This window comes from Saccopteryx bilineata, chromosome 5, assembly GCF_036850765.1.
Source record: "Saccopteryx bilineata isolate mSacBil1 chromosome 5, mSacBil1_pri_phased_curated, whole genome shotgun sequence".
NCBI classification, from domain to species: Eukaryota; Metazoa; Chordata; class Mammalia; order Chiroptera; family Emballonuridae; genus Saccopteryx; species Saccopteryx bilineata.
The window spans coordinates 226626567-226653155 of NC_089494.1; the positions used below are offsets into that span (position 1 = coordinate 226626567).

Genomic DNA, 26589 nt, shown 5'->3' on the forward strand with positions numbered 1-26589 from the left:
ATGGTTTTACGTTTACAGAAAGAAGCACTGGGTATAGTTGTGCATTTGGTGGGCTGAATGAAGGGGATAATATGGTTATGGTAGTAACAGTGTATTCCATGAACTTCAGTGGAGAGAAGATATTAGAAATCATTTAATAGTATTCCATTGTATACATGACCACATCTTCTTTATTCAATTCTCTATTGAAGGGCATTTTGGTTGTTTCCATGTCTTGACCACCATGAACAATGCTGCGATGAACATGGGGCTGCATGTGTCTTTATGTACCCATGTTTTCAAGTTTGGGGGATATATACCCAGTAGAGGGATTGCTGGGTCATATGGTAGTTCTATTCTTAATATTTTGAAGAACCACCATACTTTCTTCCATAATGGTTGTGCTAATTTACATTCCCACCAACAGTGAATGAGGGTTCCTTTTTCTCCGCAGCCTCTCCAGCACTTGTTATTACTTGTCTTGTTGATAAGAGCTAATCTAACAGATATGAGGTGGTATCTCGTAAGAAATGATGACATAGTATCAGTTACAACAACATAGATGGACCTTGATAACATTATACTGAATGAAATAAGTAGATCAGAAAAAGCTAAGAGCTGTATGATTCCATACATAATTGGGACACAAAATTGAGACTCATTGGGCATAGATAAAAGTGCAGTGGTTACCAGGGGGAGGGGAAGGGAGGAGAAAGAAAGTGGTTACCAGGGGGAGGGGAGAGGGAGGGGCATAAAAAGAAACAAAATATAGGGTGATAGAGGATGATTTGACTTTGGGTGATGGGTATACAACATAATCGACTGTCCAAATGATGTGGAGATATTTTCACTAAATCTATGTACTCTGGTTGACCAATGTCACCCTGTTAAATTTAATTGTCTAAATAAAAAGGAAAGAAATCATTTAATATGTCCCATCCATATTTTTGCTAATACCAAAAATTCCTAATTCGTGTATTGAAATTCACGTGCTAGTTAATAACAGAGCTGAAATGTCCTGGTATCTAACCTAGTGAGTATTTTTTTTCTCTCTACCATATTTCTATACCTTGTGATTACCTTTCATTTTGATCATTCTGTGTAGTATGTAGTTTTTGTCAAGAATTTCTGGTACTTGGGAAAATCTAAATTTATGAGGTCAAATTGATTTTTACATCTATTTTTAAATGTAGCCTGGTAGTTCTGTGAACTCTGAAGAAGTAATAACACTTTGAACAAACCTGAAGCAGTCAGCCACAAAATAGCTTTATACATTGCAGACACAATGACACTAAAGATAGCCTTGATTTCCATTTATCTAATATATTATTTTTTCTAGATATGTGACTCTGAAATAAAATTGGTCTATAATTTATTTTGTTTTAGTTAAACCATATGAAAAAATGACTCTTACGCAGTTGAAGGAAGCTGAAGATGAATTTGATGAAGAAGATATGAAAGCTATTGAAACATATAGGTACTGTAATTAATTGGGGTAATTTATGAGTTTTGGAATGAAGTATTGTAAGAATGTATTAAAATAAAGCCCTATTTTGTCTGCAGAATAGGTTAAAATATAACAAAACTAATTTTTAAATAAGATTTTAAAACTAACTCATATAAGTTGGAATTTTTCCAGAAATGTTTATGCCTTTGCTTAAATTAAAAACTACCCAATAATGTACCATAGAACTTTATCAAGTGACACATGAGTAAAGTGGAAATATCAATAAATGATTGATTAAAAAAGGGCCATGACTTTCTAGCATGATGTCTGTCAGTGGTTTCTATCATTTAATAATTAATTACCAGTTACAAATTCTCTCAAAATTCAACTTATTTTGATACTAAAACCAGACAAAGAAAATGTGAAAATACCTGACCTATGGTGGTGCAGTGGATAAAGCATCAACCTGGAATGCTGAGGTCTCTGGTTCAAAACCCTGGGTTTGCCTGGTCAAGGTATATATGGGAGTTGATGCTTCCTGCTTTTCCCCCCTTTTTCTTTCCTTCTCCTTCTCCTTCATCTTCTTCTTCGTCGTCTTCTTCGTCTCCTTCGTCTTCTGTCTTCCTTTTTCTTCCTCCCTCCCCTTCCTCCTCCTCCTCCTCCTCTTCTTCTTCTTCTTCTTCTTCTCTTTCTCTCTTCTCCCTCTTTAAAAATGAATAAATAAAATCTAAAAAAAATTGTAAAAAATGGTATACTATAAAAAAGTATTTCTATATAGGCACAACATTTTAAACAAAATATTAACAAATTAAGTCTATCAGTTTAAAAAAAGAATAATACACCCTGAACAAGTAAAACTGATCCCTGGAATGCAAGATTGTTTTAACATAAAAAAAAAAAAAAAACATGAAGGGAAAGGGGGAGGGTGCAATAGGGAGGAGGGCAAGAGAGATGTTGAGGAGAATCCTGGGGAAGGGGGATACATTCAGGGCAACACTAGAATCTATGTAAACACAATAAATTAAAATCAATAAAAATTTAAAAATCAAAAAAACAAAACAAAAATCAGTGAATTGGGTTAGAAGCAGAAATACTCAAGCAGCAATGAGCACACCTAGCATTTGTAAAAATAGACCAGTGTACCCTGGAAAACTGCTTTACTCTACAATGTGAATTGAGAAAGTACAGTATGAGTCTTAAGCATCTTATGGTGCCAGCAAGTAAAGAAGTGCTAAAAAATTTTTAAGGCATAGGAGCTAAACTAAAACATCTCTCAACGACCAGGATGGAACAACAAAATTAATATAATATTGGACTGTAAAATAAATATCCATGAGATGTAAATAATTAACTGAATACATGAAGAAAAATTCAGAAGAAATTTCATTTCTTTCTCATTAAAGAATTCCAATTAATGAGTAAGCATAAAATGAAGAAAATAGAAAAATCACCATCTGAACATCACAGCAATAATTCCCCATAGGCAAGATCTGCTGATAGATGCTAAAATGGGTAGGTGAAATTTTAAGTAGAAGCATGGTATTTACATAATCTCAAAGTATCTCCTCCTCCAAATATTTAGTAATTATGAAGGAGGAAATAGTAAGTTACCAGTGTGAGTTTTGGTGCATATGATCTTAGGAAAATGACCAAGGTTAAAATGATGAATGATACATATTGACATTACATAACTCCAGATATGATGTGCTAAGGAAGACATATCACATCTGTGGCATACTTTTTATTTTCATTTTGTATTTTTGCATTTTTCCAAAGTGAGAAGCAGGGGGGAGTCAGACAGACAGACTCCCGCATGCACCTAACCTGGATCTACCTGGCATGCCCACCAGGGAGTGATGCTCGGCTCCTTTGGGGCATTGCTCCACTGCAATCGGAGCCATTCTAGCACCTGAGGTAGAGGCCATGGACCCATCCTCAGAACTGGGGCCAACTTTGCTCCAATGGAGCTTTGGTTTCAGGAGGGGAAGAGAGAGATAGAGGGAAAAGAGAGGGGGAAGGGTGGAGAAGCAGATGGGTGCTTCTCCTATGTGCCCTGGCTGGGAATTGAACCTGGGACTTCTACACACTGGGCCGACACTCTACCGCTGAGCCAACTGGCCAGGGCCTGTGGCATACTTTTTAATATTTCATAACCTCAATATAATCATAAGAATACATCAGAGAAACCAAAATTTGAGGGTTTTTAAAAAGACAGACCAGGTTGACATCAGGAAAGATGGCAAAATAGAAAACTTCAGGTATTCATCTCTTTACCTAGACAACAATTATATTGGCTAAAACTGTCTGAAGTGACAGCTATGGAACTCTGAAGTCTATTTAACACTTTCAGCTTCCAGGATTAAACTTGGCTGCTAAATTGCAATTAGTATTGGTTGATTTCAGTTGCTAACAGCTATCCATCTCTCACCCTCTAGCTTCACTGCAGGCAGCTGTTTGGACAGAAACCTGTATTTCTGATAAAGGCTACTCTAGTAGGGTGGGCAATAAGGACTTTGTCCTTAAATATCAAAGTTCTGTGTTCTGATTGTGGATTGCTGCTTGTGATGTAGAGGTACAGACACAGAGCCTGGTCATCTTTGTGTCAATCCCCACTGGCTAAGGAGGCTTCCAGGGCATTTAAAGGAGCCACATCTATTGTTTTATGGACATTAAAAATATATGTAACCATGTATATGGAAAAATTTTAAAGTCTTGGGAAAGACGAAGGCTCAGAGAAAACCTAATAGTTTCACCTTAAGCTGATCCCTGGCATAGAGGCTCCAATAATAATAATTAAAAATAATAACAATAAATAATAATAAAACAAACCATAGGGAAGGAAGAGAATCTGATTTCCAGAGGTATCACATTATCTATATTAATGTTCAATTTTCAAGAAGAAAAATCACAAAGAAAGAATAAAGTGCAGCCCATTCATAGGAATACAATAAATCAATTCAAAATATACCTATGAAAGCCCAGATGTCAGACTTACTGGGAAAAGACTTTAAGATTACTTAGTTAAAGATGCTCAAAGAGCTAAAAGTAGACATGGACAAAGATAGGAAAACATTGTATGAACAAAATGAAATACTAATAAAGAGATAGAAATTATAAAAAGGAACCAGAAGGATATTCTGAAACAAAAAAGTAAGATATTTGAAGTAAAATATTCACTAGGGCTTCAAAAGCACATTTCAACAACAAGAAGAAAGAATCAGCAAATTTGAAGACAGGACAATAGAAATTAAGTCTGAGGAATAGAAAGAAAAAAAGGCAAGTGAACAAAGCCTAATTGGCCTTGTGGCATACCATTAAGTAAACCAATATGTGTAACTTAGGAACCCCAGCAGATGAAAAGAGAAAGTGGCAGAAAAAGTATTTGATGAAATAATGGCTGAAAACTTCCCAAACTTGATGAAATAGATAAGTCTACAAATCCAAGATATTCAATGAACTTCAAGTAGGATAAACTCAAAGAGAACCACACAAAGACACATCATAATAAACTGTAGAATGACAAAGATAGAAGCTTGAAATAAGCAAGAGAAAAGGTACTTGTCACATATAAGGGACTCTTAATAAAACTATCAGCCAGTTTCTCATCAGAAATCTTGAAGGCCAGAAGACTGTGTTGATATTGTTGAAGTGCCACAAGAAAAAAAATTATCAAGCAAGAATCTTTGACAAAGCTTTGCTATAAGAATGAAGAAATTAAAACATTCCTAGGTAAAAAGCTAAGGTGAAGGGATTAAGAAAAAAACACCTCATAGACAGACAACAATATGGTGATTATCAGAAGGAAAGAGGAGTGGGGGAGGTCGAAGAGGATAAAGGGGGATACATGGTGATGGATGAAAACTGGACTTGGGACATTGAACACACAATATAATATGCAAATGAGGTATTATAGAATTGTACCCCTGAAACCTATAGAATTTTATTAACCAATGTCACCCAATAAATTCAATTTAAAAATAAATAAATAGAATTGTCCTAAAAACTAGCTACAGGAGTCATTCAGACTGAAATTAAAAGGTACTATAGAAAGTAACTCAAAGCCATATGAAGAAATAAATAACATAGGTAAAGGTAACTACATAGGCAATTATAAAAACCAATATTACTGTACTTTTTATTTTTAGCTCATTTTTTTCTATATGATTTAAAAGAAAAATTAGTTAAACAACAATTGTAAATCTATGTTAATGGACACATAATATATAACAATGTAGTCTGTAACAAAAATATAAAGGAGGAGATGGGATGGAGAGATATAGGAAACAGAGTGTGCGTATGCTGTTGAAACTAAGTTGATATTTTTCACAGTAGGTTATTGTAAGATAGTAATTTTAACCCTTAAAGTAACTACTTAAAGAATACCAAAAAAGAAAAAAGAAGGAAATAAAAACGGTATTTAAAAAAATTAGCTAAATACAAAAAGAAGCAATAATGGAAGAATTGAGGAACAAAAAGTATATAACAAATACCGAAAGTAACTAAATTGCAGAAATCCTTCCTTATCAGTAATTACTTTGTTGTGTTGGGTCCCAGACTATTGTCATTGATGCTATCAATTTAAAAATGATAGCCTTGCTGGGTAAAGTAATCTTGGTTGTAGGTCTTTTCTTTTCATCACTTTGAATGCCAATCTCTTCTAGCCTTAAATGTTTCTGTTGAGAAATCAGCTGACAGTCTTTCTCTTGATGCTTTTAAGATTTTTCTCTTTGTCTTTTAACCTTTGCCATTTTAATTGTGATATGCCTTGCTGTGGGCCTCCTTGAATTCATCTTGTTTAGAACTTTCTGTGCTTCCTGGATTTCTGTGTCTTTTTTCTTCGCCAGGTTTGAGACATTTTTGGTTATTATTTCTTCAAATAAGTTCTTGATCCCTTGCTCTCTCTCTCTGCTCCTTCTGGTATCCCTTTGATACAGATGTTGTTATGCTTCATGTTATCCCAAAGGTCCCAAAATTATCCTTATTCTTTAAAAAAAAATTTTTTTCTACTCTGATTGGGTGTTTTTATTTTCTACCTTTTCTTCCAAATTGCTAATTCAATCTTCTGCCTCATCCAACCTACTGTTTTTTTCCTTCCAGCATATTTTTCATTTCAGATATTGTATTCTTCATTTCTAATTGGCCCTTATTTATGGTTTCTATGTTATTTTTCATGCTGCCCTCTCTCTTTGTCTGTCTGCCTCTCTCTTTGTTTCTATATATTAGATAGGTCTGCTATAACTCCCAGTCTTTGTGGAGTGGCCTTAAGTAGTGGGTGTCCTGTAGGTCAAGTGGTGCATCACTTGATCACCTGAGCTGGGTGCTCCATGAATGTCCCTTATGTGTGTTATGTGGGCCCTCATATTGTAATTGAGCTTTGATTGCTATCATCCCATTTGTGCTTGGGATCAACTCTTAGGCTGGCTGACTGTGAGGCCCAGCCCCAATCATAGTATGTGAGGTGCTGTGCAGGTGTTAACCACATGAATTCACCTTAGAATGGTCTGATGTCTGCTGAGATCACCCATTGGAGATGCCACTTGTGAAGCTTATTGAATCCTGCTCTGATGTTTTCTGAAGCTTGCCACTAGGTGTGTTGATTCTGGGTCTCATGGAAGGGACTCTGCTGTGGGCCAATGACAGATGTTGCCTGTGACTGCTCCTGGGTAACCAATTTGGAGTTACAAGTAACCCACAGTTTGTAACTGTTTCTGCTGAGCGTGAGTACATGCATTAAGGACCATCTGTACACTAAAGCTTGCTTTTACCAGCCCTAGGCCTGGAGGCAGGTTACAAAAAGTCCCAAGGTACCTTGACATCCACTTCTGCCTGCCCCCACTTACCAGCTGCCTATTAGTCTCAGTAGCTAAAAGAGCCTCAGGCAGTACTCAAATTGCAGGAGGTAGGTTCACAATGAGTTACTAGATAGAGGTGAGTGGTTGTCCTGTGAAGGGAAGGTACTGGTCAGGTTTTGGGGAAGGTGGAAGGTGTGGCCTCTGCCTCAGAGCCACAATTAAGTCTGTCTTGGGTTTTGCCCTGATGTTAGCAGGTCACAGCCAGTAAGAATGGGGCAGGTGGGTCTGCCAGAAGGATGGAGGGTGGTTCTATTGGATTTCCCATGAGGTTAAAGCATCAGTGAGGTCTAGGGTAATATGGGGGGGGGGTAGCACCAGTCCCAAATCCACTCAACTCAGTCAGTGACACCCCTTGAGTTTGACCAGACCTCTATACCTTGGCCCAGGCAGCTGATAGCAGGACATAAACTCTGCAGAGTGGAGTGCAGGGGAATCCAGAGTGTCGGGCAATTGTTTTCCCCCAGACTGATACTACATGGAGGAGAGTAGTCCACACAAGAAAGATGGCATCTGCAATATTGGAGAATGAGTCAGCACAAGGATTCTGGTGGCTGTCTCTTCAGCTTTCTCCCCAGAACTAAAAACCCCAGACTCTCCTCATGTGACTCTAGTCCAGTCTGCCCTCTCTCTACAGGAGCCCAGGATGAGTGGCTGTGAACAAAATTTTGTGCATTGACTCTTTAAGAGGGTACCTGTGTCTCTAGCAGACTCCCAATCCCCCTGAAGGACAGAAATCCAACTGATTTTTATGGCTGGATGTTATGTGGGCACTTATTCCTAGCTAAGATGTTCTGGGCTAGGGAGCCCAGCTTGTGGTTAAGATCTATGCTTCTAAGGGGGAACCCCTTGCAGCTGAGATATCCCTTCAGAATGTAAGCCACCATCCATGGGAGTGTGGCCAGCCCTTTTCTCTCTGCTCTTCCTAACAGTCTGGATGTGTCATATTCTTCTTCTTCTTTTGAGGGAGAGAGGGAAAGAGAAAGAGAAGTAAGGAATAGAGAGAGAGAGAAGCAAACTTGTCATTCTGCTTTATTTGTGCAGCTACTGATTGTTTCTCATATGTCCCTTGACTGGGCATTGAACCAGTGACTTCAGGATCAAGCCAGTGATCCTAGGATCAAGCTGGAAACCTCGGGCTTTGAACACCATGGTGACTTTGGCACTCCAGGCCAACAGTTTATCACTGTACCACCACTGGCCATGTGGGATGTGGTTTCTTTAAATCCTTGGTCAAAAGACTTCTCTTCAGCTAGTATTCAGTTAGTTATTCAGGATGATTGTTCTATAACTTAGTTGTAATTCCAGTTTGTTCCTGGGAGAAGGTGAGTGTAGCTTCCACCTACTCTGCTGTCATCTTAGATCTCCAGTCCCACGGTTCTTAAATTTGTTGCAAAATAATCGCTTAGCATTGTTATTAAAAATTTAGATTTCTGTGTAAATTGACTTCAAGATATGCAATCAGCAAAATTGAGACTATGGAAAACTTTGAACAAGCAATTTTCTTTCAACAAAGAAATTGCTAGAAAAAAATTTTTCTAGAGCTAAAAATACATGGTAAAGAATCTGTGAATTAAATGAGATTTAGGAAATATAACAGCCACTTGTATTAATCCAATAGGGTCCTCATTTAAATAAACATTTTAAAAAATGGACACAGTACTTAATGCCACTGAATTATACATTTAAAAATGGTTAACATGGTAAATTTTATGTTTTGTTTTTTACCACAATAAATTTTTTTAAATGGAAAGAATAGGATTATTTGTTTAATACCTGATCTGTGAACTATCTTCATCTTTTAGAGATATAAAACAAAATATTTATATATCTGTCCCTCTCTATGTCTCTGTTTCTGTCTCTGTCACAAAAAAAAGTGATACTATACAAGAAGTCATTTCACCTGCATCTTTCACATCAAACATTCAACTCTGCCACCTAATTATGGCATTTTCATATAGCTGCTGTAAATTTTGATCTAAGGAAAAAGAAAACTTTCAAAATTTTACTTGTTCTTTTCTTTTTTGTATGTGACAGAGATAGAGAGAGAGAGAGAAACATAGAGAGGGACAGACAGGAAGGTAGAGAGACGAGAAGCATCAATCCTTTGTTTTGGCATCTTAGTTGTTCATTGATTGCTTTCTCATATGTGCTTTGACTGGGGGGCTACAGCAGACCAAGTGACCCCTTGCTCAAGCCTGTGACCTTGGGTTCAAGCTGGTAAGCTGTGCTCAAACCAGATGAGCCTGTGCTCAAGCTGGTGACCTTGGGGTTTTGAACCTGGGTCCTCTGCATCCCAGTTTGATGCCCTATCCACAGCGCAACCACCTGGTCAGGTCAAAATTTTACTTGTTCTTAAGATAAACTTCTGTATTTATTTTGATAGAGTACTGAATATTAAAGTGAATTTCTCATTTAAAGCCACAACAAAATAGCAACAAAAAATTTTCAAGACTTTGTTAAAAATGAAGTTTTAGGTTCATTGAGTTGAAGGTATAGATATTTCTAATATGCTTCCTGCCCTTACATATGCATAGGCTCTTCCATTATCAGCATCCCCTGCAAGAATGATATATTTGTTATAATTGATTAACCTACATCAATACATCATCATCAGCCAAAGTTCATCATGTACACTGCACTTCATTCTTGGTCTTGTACTTTCTGTGGGTTTGGGAAAATGCATGATGACATGTATCCATCATTATGGGGTCATTCAGAGTATTTTCACTGCCCTAAAACTCCTCTGTATTTTGCTTATTTATCTTTCTCTTCTGCCAGCTCCTGATCTTTTTAGTGTCTCCATATTTTTGGGATTTTTTTCCAGATTGGTTTATAGTTGGGATCATACAGTAGCCTTCTCAGATGGTTTTCTTTCACTTACTCTTTTACAATATGCATTTAAGTTTCCTCCATGTCTTTTAATAGGTAGGTCATTTCTTTTTAGTATTGAATAATATTCCATGATCTAGATGTACCACAATTTATTTATCTATCCACCTACTGAAAGATATCTTGATTACCTCCAGTTTTGGCAGTGATAAATAACGCTGCTATAAACACCTGTACAGAGGTTTTTATGTGGACATATATTTTCAACTCTTTTGTGTAAATGCCAAGAAGTGCAATAGCTGGACCCTATGGTAAGTATGTTTAGTTTATAAGAAATATTCAAACTATCTTCCAAAAGCTGTACCATTTTGCATTGCCACCACCAATGAATGGAAGTTCCTGTTATTTCACATCCTCTCTGGCATTTGGTGGCATCACTGTTCCAGATTTTGGCCATTATCTTAGGTGTGTAGCAGTCCCTTGTTTTAATATGCATTTTCCTGAAGACATAGATGTGGAGCATCCTTTCATATAATGCATTATTTGTCATCTGTATATCTTCTTTGGTGAGGTTTCTGTTAGGTTGTTGGCCCATTCTTTAATCAGACTGTTTGTTCTTACTGTTGAGTTTTTAGAGCTTTTATATATTAAGGATAACAGTTCTTGATCAGATACGTCTTTTGCAATTATTTTATCCCCATCTTTACTAAGGAAATAGATTCCTAGAGAGAACAATTGTTACACCAGTTTTCTGATCCTCAGAGGAGTTTTATACTAGGGCACAATTGGAACAGTAGTTCCATATTCCCCAAGTTTCTGAATTGCAGCAGAAAAACCTGTTCCCTTGGCAGACCAGTTTTGTAACATGCTTTGAGCCATTCTTGGTAGCCCAACTTAGAGCCTCCTCCATCTTTCCACTGAGTTTTTAAAGCACTTAATTCTGTAGATTAAATTTGTTGCTGCTTAAAATAGTTAGAGGGTGTTCTGTCCATTCAACTTAATCCTAACTGATATGATTGTTGCGTATAAAATGCAGCCACTGAGCTCTTAGTCACTTGCTGATGGCAAAACTAACCCAGGTCTTTTACTAATTCCATTGAAGTAACAAAGAAAAATGAGAAAGGGAAGGTATTAGAAGGGAGGAGGAAGAGATATAGTTAATAGTTGTACTGTAGGGCATGGTGACATCACTGGAACAAAAACTTCTTCAAAATTTTGAAAACTATTAAGCCTGTGAGATAAAATTGAGGAAAGTTAGTGATAATGGTGCTAAATACTCATTGCAAATAAAGTCTGGCTCCTAGAAGACCTTTGGAATAACTGTAAATTCTGAATATCTGGGTCAGGAGAGGGAAAATTGAAGGAGTTCAGTTTGAACATTGTGAGAGGGCGAGTCCTAGACGTGAATTGTTATTCTTGGCATTTTCCTCTAGGCTTCAGTTTTGCTTGGATTACTTGTTTTGTAGAGTGATTTCACCTGACATGTTTCTAATATGTGAAATAAGGACAAAGTGTTTTAAATTATACCCAGGATTTTGTATTAGGTATAGTGAAGCCAACAGATCAGGATATAATTTCCATTGAAAAGATAGTTTTTTACTCACTGCACCACAACGCAGGGCCACACGGAGAAGCACTCACACTGGACGAGAGGCAGGAGTGAGGGGATAGCGTGGGCACCAGCCTTCATGTGTTTTTCATGGGAAAGGCAAGCAAAGCAGGCAAGCAGGTTTAGGATTGGCTAGTTTGAATAATTCTGGCAGGGTGTGAGCTACAGTTCCTGTCTCCAGCTGTCTGGTACCTGGCCCATGGACAATTAGGGCAGAGGGATAATGGTTCAGTTTAATAAGGAGTTGGTTGAGGGACTGGACTCTGGACTGGTTGGTTTGCATTTGAAGAATCTGCTCTCCAGCAAGAGGTTGCTATCTTTCAGAACCAGCTAGACCTGGGAGGGGCAGTCTGTCCAGCATCAGCAAGGCCCCAAAAGCCAGAGCATCAAGAATATAGAAAATAAGAAAAATATAGTTAATATACAGAAAGAAGGGAAGTAGTTCCAATATAACTTAGGGATATAGAACTAGTAACTTTGAAGAACCTAGCACATGAATAAGAAACCATTTGGATTTGCTTCAGGAATCCAAGCATTCAACAATGGAATCAGAGTAGGTAAATTTGGAGAGTTAAGAAAGTGTTAAGGCTCCCTATAGATGAAGAGGTAACATGAAATGCTTACTGTGTGCTAGGCACCATCCTCAGAAATTTACATGTATTATCTCATTTAATTCCCAAAAGTCTTATGCAAGAAGGTATTGGTATTATTCCCATAGCAGCTGGGGAAACTGAAGCTTAGAGAGATCAAATAACTTGCCCAAGTTCATGCTGCTAGTAGATGGGAACTGGTGTTTAAACCCAGTTTAGTCTGCCCTTAGGGTTCAAACTTCTCATTCCTCTCTATCACCTTTTTACCTGCAATAAATTTTATAACAAGTAATTATACATATTCAGAAAGGCCTTGGACTGAAGGTCAGGTAAGCATGATAGTTAAGAGCATGTAAATGGGGATAATAATAGTGTTAACTTTATAAAACTTTTGCAAGGACTAGTTAATGTAATGCACTTATAACAGTGCCTGGCAACATAATAAGCACTCAGTAAATGTTAGCCATTATTATTATTATATATTCTCCCTTAAGTATATAAGAATTCTGTATATGAGAATTTGTTGATTCAATGTCTAAATAAACCCTTTATAGCTAGGATGAAGACCTAGTATTAAATAAAAATAAATTTAAGTCAGTAGCTAACTTCTATTACTTGCAATACCCATGATAACACAAATTCCCATATAAACATAGAACTTGGCATTATCTTATCATTAATAGTAATTCAATCATTATTTTTTTTTTTTTTGTATTTTTCTTAAGTTGGAAACGGGGAGGCAGTCAGATCCACTCCCGCATGCGCCCCACCGGGATCCACCCAACATGACCACCAGGGGGTGATGCTCTGCCCATCTGGGGCGTCGCTCTGCAGCAATCAGAGTCATTCTAGCGCCTGAGGCAGAGGCCACAGAGCCATCCTCAGCGCCCAGGCAAACTTTGCTCCAATGGAGCCTCGGCTGTGGGAAGAGGAGAGAGAGACAGAGAGGAAGGAGAGGGGGAGGTGTGGAGAAGCAGATGGGCGCTTCTCCTGTGTGCCCTGGCCGGAAATTGAACCCGGGACTCCTGCACGCCAGGCTGACGCTCTACCACTGAGCCAACCGGCCAGGACCTTAATTCAATCAAAAGTGCTTGGTATGTACTAGCATTACACTCACTGCCCTAAATTATTACTGTGTATGGGAATGAACTTAAGAATATAATAATTTTCTTATGTAATTTTATTTCATTTTTTTTTTACTTAGAGAGAAGCGGTTACAGGAATGGAAAGCTCTTAAGAAAAAACAAAAATTTGGAGAGTTAAGAGAAATTTCTGGAAATCAGTATGTGAATGAAGTCACAAATGCAGACAAAGATGTATGGGTTGTAATTCATCTATACAGATCAAGGCAATTACCGTTGTGGTTTTTTTTTTTTTTTTTTTGCAAAATATTAATATGCTAATGTTTTAAGATACATATTCTAGTTTTATAAAGCATATAGCAAAGAGTACTCACAAAAAGGAAATATATGTATATACATGTACATACAAGTATAGAGTCATTGGCTCCAGGGGTTAAATTAGGTATATTAATATATTTTCTAACTTAAAGAACTTGTCACACTTTTTAGAAAAAAGTAAGCATGCTTTGGCAGTTAATTTAAATAAAACTTACAGAAAATTTTTAAAGTAGAAATAAGGATAAAATGAGCCCCCTAAATATTGGCTAGGTAGATTCAATAGTTATCATTTTGCCATATTTATATCATTTGTGTGTGTGTGTATATTTGCAGAACCATTTCAAAGTAAATTACACACAGCTTGACACTTTTATCCTAAGTACTTCAGTATATATTTTCAAAACATAAGTGCATTTTTCTATAACCATAATAGCATTTTCTAACGTAACAATAGCATTTTCTCACCTAACAAATTAACAGTAATTCTCAATAGCATCAAATACCCTGTTCTTACTTAAATTTTCCCAACTAACTTCAAAATGTCTTTTATAAGTACTTATATTTTTGTTGGGGTAGTGAACACACAATGCAAGATACAGATGATGTGTTATAGAATTGTACACCTGAAACCTGTATAACATTTTTAACCAATGTCACCCCAATAAATTTAATAATTTTTTTTTAAATTAAATAAATACATATATTTTTTAACAAGATCCAATCAAGAATCATGCAGTGCATTTGGATATATCATATCTCTTATCTCTTTTTACAGTACAATTCTCTTGCATTCCCCTGGTAGTTAACTATTCCCAATAGTTAATTTTAGAGTGCTTAGCTGTACTAAGTATAATCCATATGTCCCCTTGCCTCCTCAGCCTGATATGATGATAACTGAGAAGAAGGGACTTTATCCCCAACTCTGTGCCACAGAGAAGCTGCAAGTTCCCATAGTTTCACAAATCTCTCATAGAGACAGTACCTCTAGTGTTAGGTCCCAGGCCCTCTGCCTGAGCTCCAAGCCAATCCAGGAATAGAGGCCATGACAAAAGCCCTCATTGTCTTTATTTCATTATTTGAATAAAAAATGCGTTCTCTCTTCAGGTCCTCAGAGAAATTCTGTACAGAGCAATTTATGCAAATGATAGTCTTGCTGTTTACCACCAGCTCATTGGTTCCTCAGACAAATTTTGATAGGAGTCATACCCCATAAAAGAAGACATTATTTTTACTATAACTAAAATGCTTAGTAAATAATTTTTTAGTAGTTTAAAGTCTTAAAAATAATCATTTCCTGTTTTTCCTATCAACTTGGAGATTTACTGCTTTTGGTTCTTCATAGTAAGTATGTGAAATAGTAACATTTATAATACTAGGATTTGTATGTCATAAATGTTATATACCGAAGTGTTATATACATTGGATGTCTTTCCTGAGACCCATTAGGATATGCAGAATAGATATTGGTTCTGAATTACCATACCCTGGTATACAATTATTTTAATGGTTATTACTAGATAAATTACTACGTTTGACCAATAATTTTCAAAAGCTCATAGAAGAGGTTGAATGCATTTCAGTCTCATGGTTTTAAAAACTGTCACATGCTTTGATGAACTTAAAAGAGTAAGGATTTGTTTTTATAATATTTTAAATATTTGTGAACTCAGAAGGATTTTTTCTGCATTCTAAGAAAGTTATATAAAATATTAGTTTTCTTGATATTAAGAAAATGTTTTCATCTGGCCCTGGCCAGCTGGGCTCAGTGATAGAGTGTTGGCCTGGCATATGGATGTCCTGGGTTCAATTCCCTGTCAAGGCACACAGGAGAAGCAACCATCTGCTTCTCCACCCCTCTTCTTTCCCTCTCTCTCTCTCTCTCTTCCTTTCCAGCAGTCATAGTTTAATTGGTTCAAGTGCATTGGCCCTGGGCACTGAGGATGGCTCTGTTGTGAGCATGGCCCAGATGGGCAGAGTATCAGCTCTAGATAGGGTTTGCTAAGTGGATCCTGGTCAGGGCGCATGCGGGAATCTGTCTACCTTCCCTCCTCTCTCTTGGAAAAGAAGGGAAAAAGTGCATTCATGTGTCAGTGTTAAATATACATTTTAAGAAAATTAATCTGCCTGGCCTGTAGTGATGCAGTAGATAAAGCTTCGACCTAGAATGCTGAGGTCACTGGTTCGAAACCCTGGGCTTACCTGGTCAAGGCACATACAGGAGTTGATGCTTCCTGCTCCTCCCCACTTCTCTCTCTCTCCTCTCTAAAATGAATAAATAAAAAATCTAAAAAAAAAAAAAAGAAAAATAAACTTTAAAAAAAAGAAAATTATAATCAAATTTGAAAAACAGAAAAAATTATGTTACAATTGTATTTTATAAAAGTTTAGGTTTTAATAATGGATTTACTTAAAATTTTCATATTGGAAAGTGAAGTATAACTATTAAGTTTGTATTTCTAGCTGCCTTTTATAATTATGAGAGGGTAAGAATTTGCTTTTATACTAGGTTCCTAAGTTTTATAATTTTAATATTTCTTTGCCACTAAATTTACAGAACTGGGCCCATTCTTCATCCAAGTGAAGGCTCAGCCTATTTAGGGCACCTTAGAGGGATCTAACTAACCCTGACTGAGCTTAGGGTCAGCTTGTTTCTGTTTTTATTCGATCTTATTATACATGTTCCCAAATTCTGATTTTGAAGGAATAGTGCTTTTACATTATTTTACACCCAACTGATTTTTTTTTTGTGATAGAGACAGAGAGAGTAAGAGAGAGGGATGGATAGGGACAGGCAGACAGGAAGGGAGAGAGATGAGAAGCATCAGTTCTTCATTGTGGCACCTTAGTTGCTCATTGATTGCTTTCTCATATGTGCCTTGACTAGGGGGGCTACAGCAGACTGAGTGACCCATTGCTCAAGCCAGTGACTTTGGGCTCAAGCCAGCGACCATGAGGTCATGTCTATGATCTCACACTCAAGCCAGCGACCCTGTGTTCAAGCTGGTGAGCCTGTGCTCAAGCTGGATGAGCCTGCGCACAAGCCAGCGACCTTAGGGCTTTAAACATGGCTCCTCTGGTCCCAGTCTGACGCTCTATCCACTATGCCACCACCTGGTCAGGTTAGGCTCTTGTTTTCTGAAATCAGAGCTGTCCTTTATATTTTATAACTTTTATTTGGGTCCCTGAACCCCAAATCCAAATTGGTTCCCTTACCACTTGCTGTCATAACTGTCTTCAAGCAACTACTTTCTCCTTGCACCACAATCTGTTATATCATATCCTCTTAATTTCATACTTCTCCCTGCCACCACCAATGTCCACTGCCTTCTGCCATTCACACCACCCACCTCTTAAGTATCTGTTGTACTACTGACTCAGCTCTCATTCTGACCATAATACTAATATGAATCTACATTAGATATTAGTGGATTCAGTTCACCTATTTGAGAAAAATCGAAACTTTTTTTTCTTCTTTTTCCAAGTGAGAGGAGGAGAGATAGACTCCGCATGCACCCTGAACAGGATCCACCCGGCCACTTGAGTCTGGGACTGATGCTCTGCCCATCTGGGGCCATGCTCATAACTGAGCTATTTTTAGCACCTGAGGCAGAGGCTTCATGGAGACCCGTCCTCAGCGCTGGGGCTGATGTGCTTTAACCAATTGAGCCATGGCTGTAGAAGGGGAAGAGAGAGAGAAAGTGTGAGAGAGAGAAGGGGGAGGGGAAGGGTGGAGAAGCAGATGGTCACTTCTCCTGTGTCCTCTGACTGGGAATTCAACCTGAGACATTCACACGCCAGGCTGACAGTCTACCACCGAGGCAACTGTCCAGGGCCAGAAAATTGAAACTTATAATTGATATTTAAGTTAGGCAGTATATACTTTTCTAATAATACTTTTAGTAGGCCATCCACTAAACCAATGTAATCAATATTCTATTACTGATTAGCTGTTGTAGAAGAAAGGGAGATTTTTGGCCTGAGTGCAGGACTAAGAAAATACAGAAGACAATGAATTATGGTATACTTTAGATGAGATAAACTATGGAGAACTCCAACAAGCAGCGCATGGGCCAATATCAAGATTAGTAAATGAATGTTTATATATGTCAGCTGAAGATAAAAAAAGATTTTGTTTTGGTGTAATTCCCTGCTTTGACTTTTTTTTTTCACCTTTTGATCTCCTTCACCTGTTTCTCCCTCCCCCACCCCCCACCTCTGGCAACTGCCAGTCTGTTTTTTGTATCAATGAGCTTATTTTCTGTTTAGTTTTTGTTTTTCTTAGATTCCACATTTAAGGAGATCATTAGGTACTTGTCTTTCTTTCACATAGCATAAAGTCCTCAAGGTTTATCCATGTTGTTGCAAATGGATAAATTTCATTCTTTTTTATGGCTGAATACTATTACATTATATATACACACATTTCTTTATCCATTCATCCATTGATAGGCACTTAGGTTGTTTTAGTATTTTAGCTATTGTAAATAATGTTGCAATGAACATGGAGGTACATATGTTTTTTTTTTTTAAGTTAATGTTATCATTTTCTCTCTATAAATACCTAGAAGTAGAATTTCAGGGTCATATGATAGTTCTGTTTCTAGTTTATGAGAAACTTAGATCTGTTTTCCATAGTGACTGCTCTTACCAACATGGTTCCCTTTTCTCCACATCTTCTCCAAGATTTGTTATTCCTTTATTATTATTTTCTTTTCTTTATTGATTGATTTTAAAGAGGGAGAAAGGAAGAGAGAGAAAAACATCAATTTATTGCTTCACCCATTTATGCATTCATTAGTTGTTGTCGTTTTTTAGCTTTATTACTTTTTAATTGAATTTTACTGAGATGACACTGGTTAACATAATTATACAGGTTTCAGGTGCCCAATTCTACAACCCATCTCTGTAAACCATATCGTGTGTTCACTACGCCACAAGTCAAGTCTTCAGTAATCACCATTGATCCCCTGCAATCCTCATATGTCAGAGCAGTGTCTAACCAACTGAGTGAGATACCTGCCCAGGGCAACACTTGTTACTTCTTGTCTTTTTTATAACAGCCATTCTAGGTGGTATGAAATGATTACTCATTATGGTTTTGATTTGCATTGCCATGATGTTTAATGATGTGGAACATCTTTTCATGTACTTGTTGGCCATCAGCATGTCTTCTTTGGAAAAATATCTATTTAGATCTTCTGCCTGTTTTTTGGTTTGATTGTTTTTTGGGTTTTTTTTTTTTTTTTTTGCTATTGAGTTGTATGGGTTTTATTTTTAATACATTTTGGATATTAACCCCTTATCAGATATATGTTTGTCAAATATTTTCTTCCAGTCAATTGCCTTTTCATTTTGTGGATGATTTGTTTGCTTTTTAGTATGATGTAGTCCCATTTATTTATTTGTGTTTTTGTTGCTTTTGCTTTTGGTTTCAGATTCAAAAAAATCATTGCCAAGCCTATGTCAAGAAGCTTACCACCTATGTTTTCTTCTAGGATATCTGTGGTTTTAGGTCTCAGGTTCAAATTTTTTATCTATTTTGAGTTAATTTTTTGCCTATGATTAAGACAGTGATCACGTGTCCTTGTTTTGCATGTGGCTGTCCAACTTTACCAATACCATTTATTGAACAGATTGTTCTTTCCCTGTTGTATATTCTTGGTGGGCTCTTTTGTCATAAAATAATAGACCATATATGTCTGGGTTCATTTCTGGGCTCTCCATTCTGTTCCTCAGATCTATGTGTCTGTTTCTATGCCAATACCATACTGTTTTAATTACCAGTACTGTATCTTTGTAGTATAGTTTTAAATAAGGGAGTGTGATGCCTCTTGCTTTGTTCTTTCTCAAGGTTACTTTGGCTATTCAGGGTTTTTCTTTCTTTTCTGTGTGTAGTTCTATACACATTTTAGTATTATTTATTCTTTTTTTAAATTTTCTTTTCTTTTAAAACACGTATATTTCTATTGGACTACCTGATACAAGGATAGTGTGGTATGGATGGATAGTATGAATGACAAATAATACAAATATATTTTATTTAAAATAAACAAAAATGCTTACAAAGCTCAATAGGTCACTTGGCAACAAACTCTTGCTTGACTGTATTACTGAACAAAAACAAAGCTGAAGCACACACATCCTCCTTTTTTGACTATATGGAGATAGGTAGGAAGACACTACTTAGTTTTTTAAAAACTGACCTTCCTTTAAGACCTGGTCATAGAAGTGTAATGTAAATGAATCCACCTTTTCAGTTGTCATATCATATCTGTGTCACCTGTGTATTCTGAGATCACACATACGCCTGCCAATATACCTGGGAAGGGTTGCTATATCATAGTTACATAAGTTCTTGGCAGGTAAGACTGAGGAAAAGTAATTTGGAACAAGTTTTACATCCTATTTAGAACAAATCATTAGTACTCCCTCAAACAATAGGTTACAATAGAAAGATACTGCCTGGAAGTTATCCTTTTCACTTTGGTTTGTTTTTAGGTTTTGTCTGTGATTTACAGAGTTGTTTGATTCATTTGCTTATAGTACAATCCTGCCACAATGTATTAAAACACAAGATTCCTATTGTTTCTTCATCTGCATGTTTCAAGTCTGATACTCAGCTACATCGCTCATATGTCAGCAGTTCTTGAATATTAAAAAAAAAACAAACAAACGGGTAAAACTCTGCTAAAAATGCAGATGTCTACAACTATAATGGTCCTAGATGGGAAGGAGACCGACAGTGAGGGAGGGAAGAAAGCAAACATGTTCACGTGCAGGGAATGTGTGTGGTTCAAGTCTTTGAATGTAAAGACAACTTCCCCAGAGAAGCTGGCTATAGTGGTATTTCCAGAAAAACTTCCTTTGCCCAAAAAAAGAACCTGAAAAGCCCCAATCTAAACTTTTGAAAACTACAGTTACAGAATGCTGTGATTGATGATCAAAGCAGTCGAGGGGAGAAGGATGAATGTGCCTCCCGTCTGGCTATCGCTGGTAGCAAAGCCCTGCAGCTGCCGGTGGATCAGATAAACCACGGAAGTACCAGGAGTACTCTAGGGACGGGGGGAGAGAAGCACTGGACACATTACCTGTCCATATGAGTGACAGGGCTTTGTGGCTAGGAAAATGTCCTAAATAGTAAAATGACTCCAGGATAGACCTCTCTCTCCATCATTAAATGTGGCAGAATTAAAAAAAAAAAAATTTACAAGTAGATAAAGTGAAAGCAAAATTACAAGGCAGAGAGCACAAAAGTATCAAGACAATGCTATAGGTTCAACAGTATTCCATGAGACTAGAAAACCTGTTAACTTTGAAAACCCTAGCAAAATATCACTCTTGTTTATAAATCACATATTTCTCATATGACCATACGCTGAGACCATGTACTGAAGAATCCTACATTCAGCCTTTAAGCATTCTGCTTTTTTTTTTTTGGTCTTTTTCTGAAGTGGAAACGGGGAGAGACAGTCAGACAGACTCCCGCATGCGCCCGACCGAGATCCACCCGGCACGCCCACCAGGGGGCAATGCTCTGCCCCTCCGGGGGGTCGCTCTGCCGAGACCAGAGCCACTTTAGCGCCTGGGACAGAGGCCAAGGAGCCATCCCCAGCTCCCGGGCCATCTTTGCTCCAATGGAGCCTTGGCTGCGGGAGGGGAAGAGAGAGACAGAGAGGAAGGAGGGGGGGGGGGTGGAGAAGCAAATGGGCGCTTCTCCTATGTGCCCTGGCCGGGAATGGAACCCGGGTCCCCCCGCACGCCAGGCCGACGCTCTACCGCTGAGCCAACCGGCCAGGGAGCATTCTGCATTTCTTTGCCAATCTTGTAGCTGAGTATCCTGTTCCAGTCGATTTTGGTGCGGGTAACTGGAAGCTGCCGGCGCAAGGCCTTGAATGTGGTGTCTGACAATGTTTGATAGTTTTCACTAATTGCTGACTGATGCTCATTTTCTGCATGCTCTATGATTTTAATAAACCCCTTGGCAGTTTGGACTTCATTCGAACAGTTACTGAATCCTGTACATCTTTATGACTAACCAAACCAACTGAACACTGCCATCTTCATAATAGTGTACCTGAATTTTAAGTACTCCAACCACCTGGGCTGTAGGTGGAGTGATGGTGAACTTCCATTCTGATCTCCAATCCAGAAATTTTTAGGCTGAAACTGGTGGCTTTCACTACACGCAATAATGGCCTGTTGGCCATCTATAATTTTAGCATAAACAGTACAGAAGCCATTGGAATAATGGTCTTTCACGTAGACCCGTAAAGCGCTGTTGCATGATTCTCTCCAAGACTTCAGACCTCCATCTGCTTCCTCTGGCTGGGGTTACTTGCTTCTTTCCATAAGAGATCAAACTTAAAGGAAATTTTGTTTCTTGGATCTAAAAATCTGCCATTACCCAGGTCACCAGTTCTGTAATTAAAACCTAATCTTCACATCCTTCTATCTTCACAGGCATGAACTAATCCATGTTATACTGGGAAAATGCATGTGCTTTCCCTCCCCAAAGAGATTGTCATTATTAGGTAGTAGCCAGACATCATTGAATACTTCATTAAGTTCCCCTGGGGGTGCATGAGTGATGAATTTAGCAGCTATGGGTACCTTCTCCCCATTGGACACCCGATCCTCCAAGTCAGCCATCTTGGTCTGCTCTCAGATTATTTATTCTTATTTCTTTGAAAAAAAGCCATTGGGATTTTGCTAGGGATTGCACTGAATCTGTAGATTGCTTTGGGTAGTACAGCCATTTCAACAATTTTGATTCTTTCAATCCATGAGCATGGAATAGCTCTCTAATTATTTGCTTTTTTCTTTAATTTCTTTCATTATTGTCTTATAGTTTTCAATACATAGATAGGTCTTTCACCTCCTTGGTTAAAATGATAAATAAATAAATATTTCAAAAGACATACAAAGCAGTACAACAGAAAATAACAATTTTGTGTGTTCAAGGAAGCTTTCCCTGATTAACACAGTTCACACTAATCTTTTGTCATAACACTATTTCAAATATGCACCATATGAATGATGAGGAAATGAGTATAAAGACAAAGAAAAACTACTATCAAATTTAGGTTTATTAAAGAAAAGACAACACAAAAGAAAGATTAGATTTATATATATATATAGGTTTGAGAGAGGAGGAGAGTCGAAGTTCATTAGCTGTTTATATCAAAATGGATAAAATTGCCCAGTGAATGTGTCTGGACTTTGGGACTAAGAAGAGGGTCCAGGACACTATCACAAGGAACATATACACTGGAGGCAAAGATAGGAAAAGGCAGTCAAAGCAGTAAAAAAGAAGTTAGTGAAAAGTTATTAAAGAATCCAAAACAAGAGGGCTTTGAAAAAGGAAAGTGAACAGATCATACAGATTTTCATTTTCTTTTTCATTTGGGCTATGAACAGAAGGAGAGAGAGTAGTTATTAGAAGAGGACAGAGGATAGTAAGGGACTTTTTAAAACTTAATTAGCTTGAATGGATTTATTTAAAGTGGAGAAGGAATGATTGAGAAAATAGGAAAAGAAGGAAGCAGAATAACAGAGAAAATTCCCATAGGAAATGGAAAAAGTATGGGATAAAGTAGAGGACTAGCTTTGAAACATTTTAATAAAGCTCTGAGTGAATGATAGGCTGGGAGAAAAAAAAATTGAAGAATGGAAGTAATTGGATTTAAGTTATAAAGCAGGAAGAAGAATTTCACGGTTTGGTCACACTTTTAATCAATTTTAAATTTCTAATGAGGAGTAGTTGTGGATTATGGGGAACAGGGTGTGGCATGGAGTGGTGTAAGGCCAGTAACCGTGGCCATCACAGCCACCAGGCTTGTGCAGGTTCACATTAGATTCAGACAGACGGTAGAGAAACAGCGGAGTTGAGAACTGGAGGGCCATGCCTTTATTCTAGCCTTGCACCAGTGGATGAGTAAATACACACAGTGGGAATACACTTCCCTTTTCATTCAGGGCTCCCAAAGCCACTGACTTTCTCCCAGTTTTCCTAGAATCAAAGGCCCTAACTAGCTCAATCCCCTCTGGTTCCCATCTCCTTCTCTCTGCACAAACTGGCTTTTCCTTCAGCACCCCACCATCTTGGCTGCTTCTCTTTAAAAACATGGTCTCCTTCTATTTTTTCTTCTTCTTCTTCAAACTTTTGGTGCAAAAACCCCTCCTCCAGCAAACATTAGCATAATCAAGCCTCTTCCCAAGCAGGAAGGTAATTAGCAGAGTCACCTGGCAGCGCCATCATGTGGGCAGCGGCCATTTTTAATAATAAAAGTGAGCAAAATCAAATATAGTAACACAAATTTTACAAACTTATTTGCCCAAAAAGTGGGATGCCAAAGAAAAATGTGGGTGATATCTGTTAGAAAGAAATTCAAGGAAGTTTGAGATGAATTTTGGATTTGATAATCCTGTGTGAAAATAACTCTGTGATGGTAATAAGAGTTGGGATCCCTTTGTTTCAACTCTGAACAGCCACAAATTCCCTAAAAGTGTCATTTTTTTCCCTCATGTGTCCCATAAACTAGGAATTGGCTTGATTAAATTAATGCTAAGTCAGATGTGATTAGCCCTAGTTAGTCATCAAATTGCCATGGTAGCAAAGCTTTATTCCCAGTCTATAATGGTGTTTGTAATGAAAATCAGAGGATTCTACAGTTTGTTACTAAAAATAATAGAGGGTGATAATTGATATGTTCTTAGATATTATTAAAAGAATATTTAAAGATATATTTTTTATGGATATGTTTCACTTATTTTGTTAGTCTGAGATGAGTAGTTTGTTTTTTTATAAAGATATTGTATGTACTGTTTCTCTTTTTAGCATACCAATGTGTTTGTTGGTCAACCAGCATCTTAATCTTCTAGCAAGAAAGTTTCCAGAAACTAAATTTGTTAAAGCCATCGTGAATAGCTGTATTCAACACTACCATGACAATTGTTTACCAACAATTTTTGTTTATAAAAATGGTCAGATAGAAGGCAAATTCATTGGAATTATAGAATGTGGAGGGATAAATCTCAGGCTAGAAGGTAATGATGTTATTTTAAAAACTTGTTTATAAAAACATAGGTGAAAAAGTCACTAAATTAACAAATATCATGGATGTTTTTATTGCCATAAAATATAAGGTTTTTTTCCTCTTTCTTCCTTTCTCTTTTTGAATGGTTCTTGATTAATTTCCTACAATAATATGCTTACTATAACACCTGCTTGTTTAAATACTTACTGGTTCCTTGTCTCAAATAAGTCAAAATTTCAGAATCTTTTGTGTGAGAATTTCAACCCACTTATCTATCTACTGTTCACAACAATTAGGGGATCAAGGAACGTGCAGATACTCCAGTACTTTCAGCCTTTAGTGCATTTTCACCAATGAAATAAAAGTTGGTTTTGCATTTCATTTGCATAATTCAGGGGTTGGGAACCTTTTTTGGCTGAGAGAGCCATGAACGCCACATATTTTAAAATGTAATCCCGTGAGAGCCATACAACGACCCGTGTACGTTACACATTATCCAATAAAAATTTGATGTTGTCCCGGAGGACAGCTGTGATTGGCTCCAGCCACCCGCAACCATGAACATGAGCAGTAGGAAATGAATGGATTGTAATACATGAGAATGTTTTATATTTTTAACGTTATTATTTTTTTTTATTAAACATTTGTCTGCGAGCCAGATGCAGCCATCAAAAGAGCCACATCTGGCTCGTGAGCCATAGGTTCCCGACCTCTGGCATAATTGAACTTTCTTTGACTTATCTTTTGCTTTTTTGATGTTCTTGTTTAATAAAAAAAAAAATCAAAGGCTACTTTTTTTTTGTTGCTTCATATTCATTTTGAAATATCCCCTAATTTTTGTGGGCAGTATCTATTTCTCAGTGTTTTCTAGTTTCTGCTGCAGCCAGGCAGATCTTCAACCACTACCCACAGACACACTCATTTGTTCTTTTATACTTTGTTTCATACTCTTTCCCCGTGCCCAAATACCCTACTCTTCTTTTTTTTTTTTTTTTTTTTTTGTATTTTTCTGAAGCTGGAAACTGGGAGAGACAGTCAGACAGACTCCAGCATGTGCCTGACCGGGATCTACCCGGCACGCCCACCAGAGGCGACACTCTGCCCACCAGGGGGCGATGCTCTGCCCCTCCGGGGCGTCGCTCTGTTGCGACCAGAGCCACTCTAGCGCCTGGGGCAGAGGCCAAGGAGCCATCCCCAGCGCCCGGGCCATCCTTGCTCCAATGGAGCCTTGGCTGCGGGAGGGGAAGAGAGAGACAGAGAGGAAGGAGGGGGTGGTGGAGAAGCAAATGGGTGCTTCTCCTATGTGCCCTGGCCGGGAATCAAACCCAGGTCCCCCGCACGCCAGGCCGACACTCTACCGCTGAGCCAACCGGCCAGGGCCCCTACTCTTCTTTATTCTTGCTTCTACATCTTATTCCTTTGTGGGTCTTCTAGTTTCCATTTATCCCATTCTATGATTTTGGACCAATTCATAATCTAACTTCCTATTCACTACTGAATCTCTATACAACTCACTTGTTACTTATCCAGTGTGTGTTTTGATATTGTAGTAATTTTCATTGTCATCTAGTTTTAAATATACCTTTTCTACATTAATATTATTAGAGTCAACTTCTGTTTCATATAGATGAGAAATTCTTCTTTGAATTTGTCTAAGATTTTAATCTAATGATGGGTTATTTATTGCAGAACTTGAATGGAAGCTGGCAGAAGTTGGAGCAGTACAGACTGATTTGGAAGAAAACCCCAAAAAAGGCATTGTCGATGTGATGGAATCTTCAATTAGAAATGCTTCTATTTATGATGACACTAATAGTTCAAACAGTGATAATGATGATACCAAATAG

General features: G+C 37.6%; 1 protein-coding gene and 1 pseudogene across 1 annotated transcript; one reads left to right on the forward strand and one right to left on the reverse strand.

Annotated features, from left to right (window-relative positions):
- On the forward strand, positions 1-26589 carry PDCL2 (phosducin like 2). Its single transcript, XM_066232876.1, has 5 exons — positions 1-31; positions 1366-1456; positions 13511-13654; positions 24544-24752; positions 26432-26589. Exons 1-5 carry the CDS (start codon positions 1-3, stop codon positions 26587-26589), a joined length of 633 nt encoding a protein of 210 aa, XP_066088973.1.
- LOC136338061 (F-actin-capping protein subunit alpha-1-like) lies at positions 20624-22355 on the reverse strand (annotated as a pseudogene).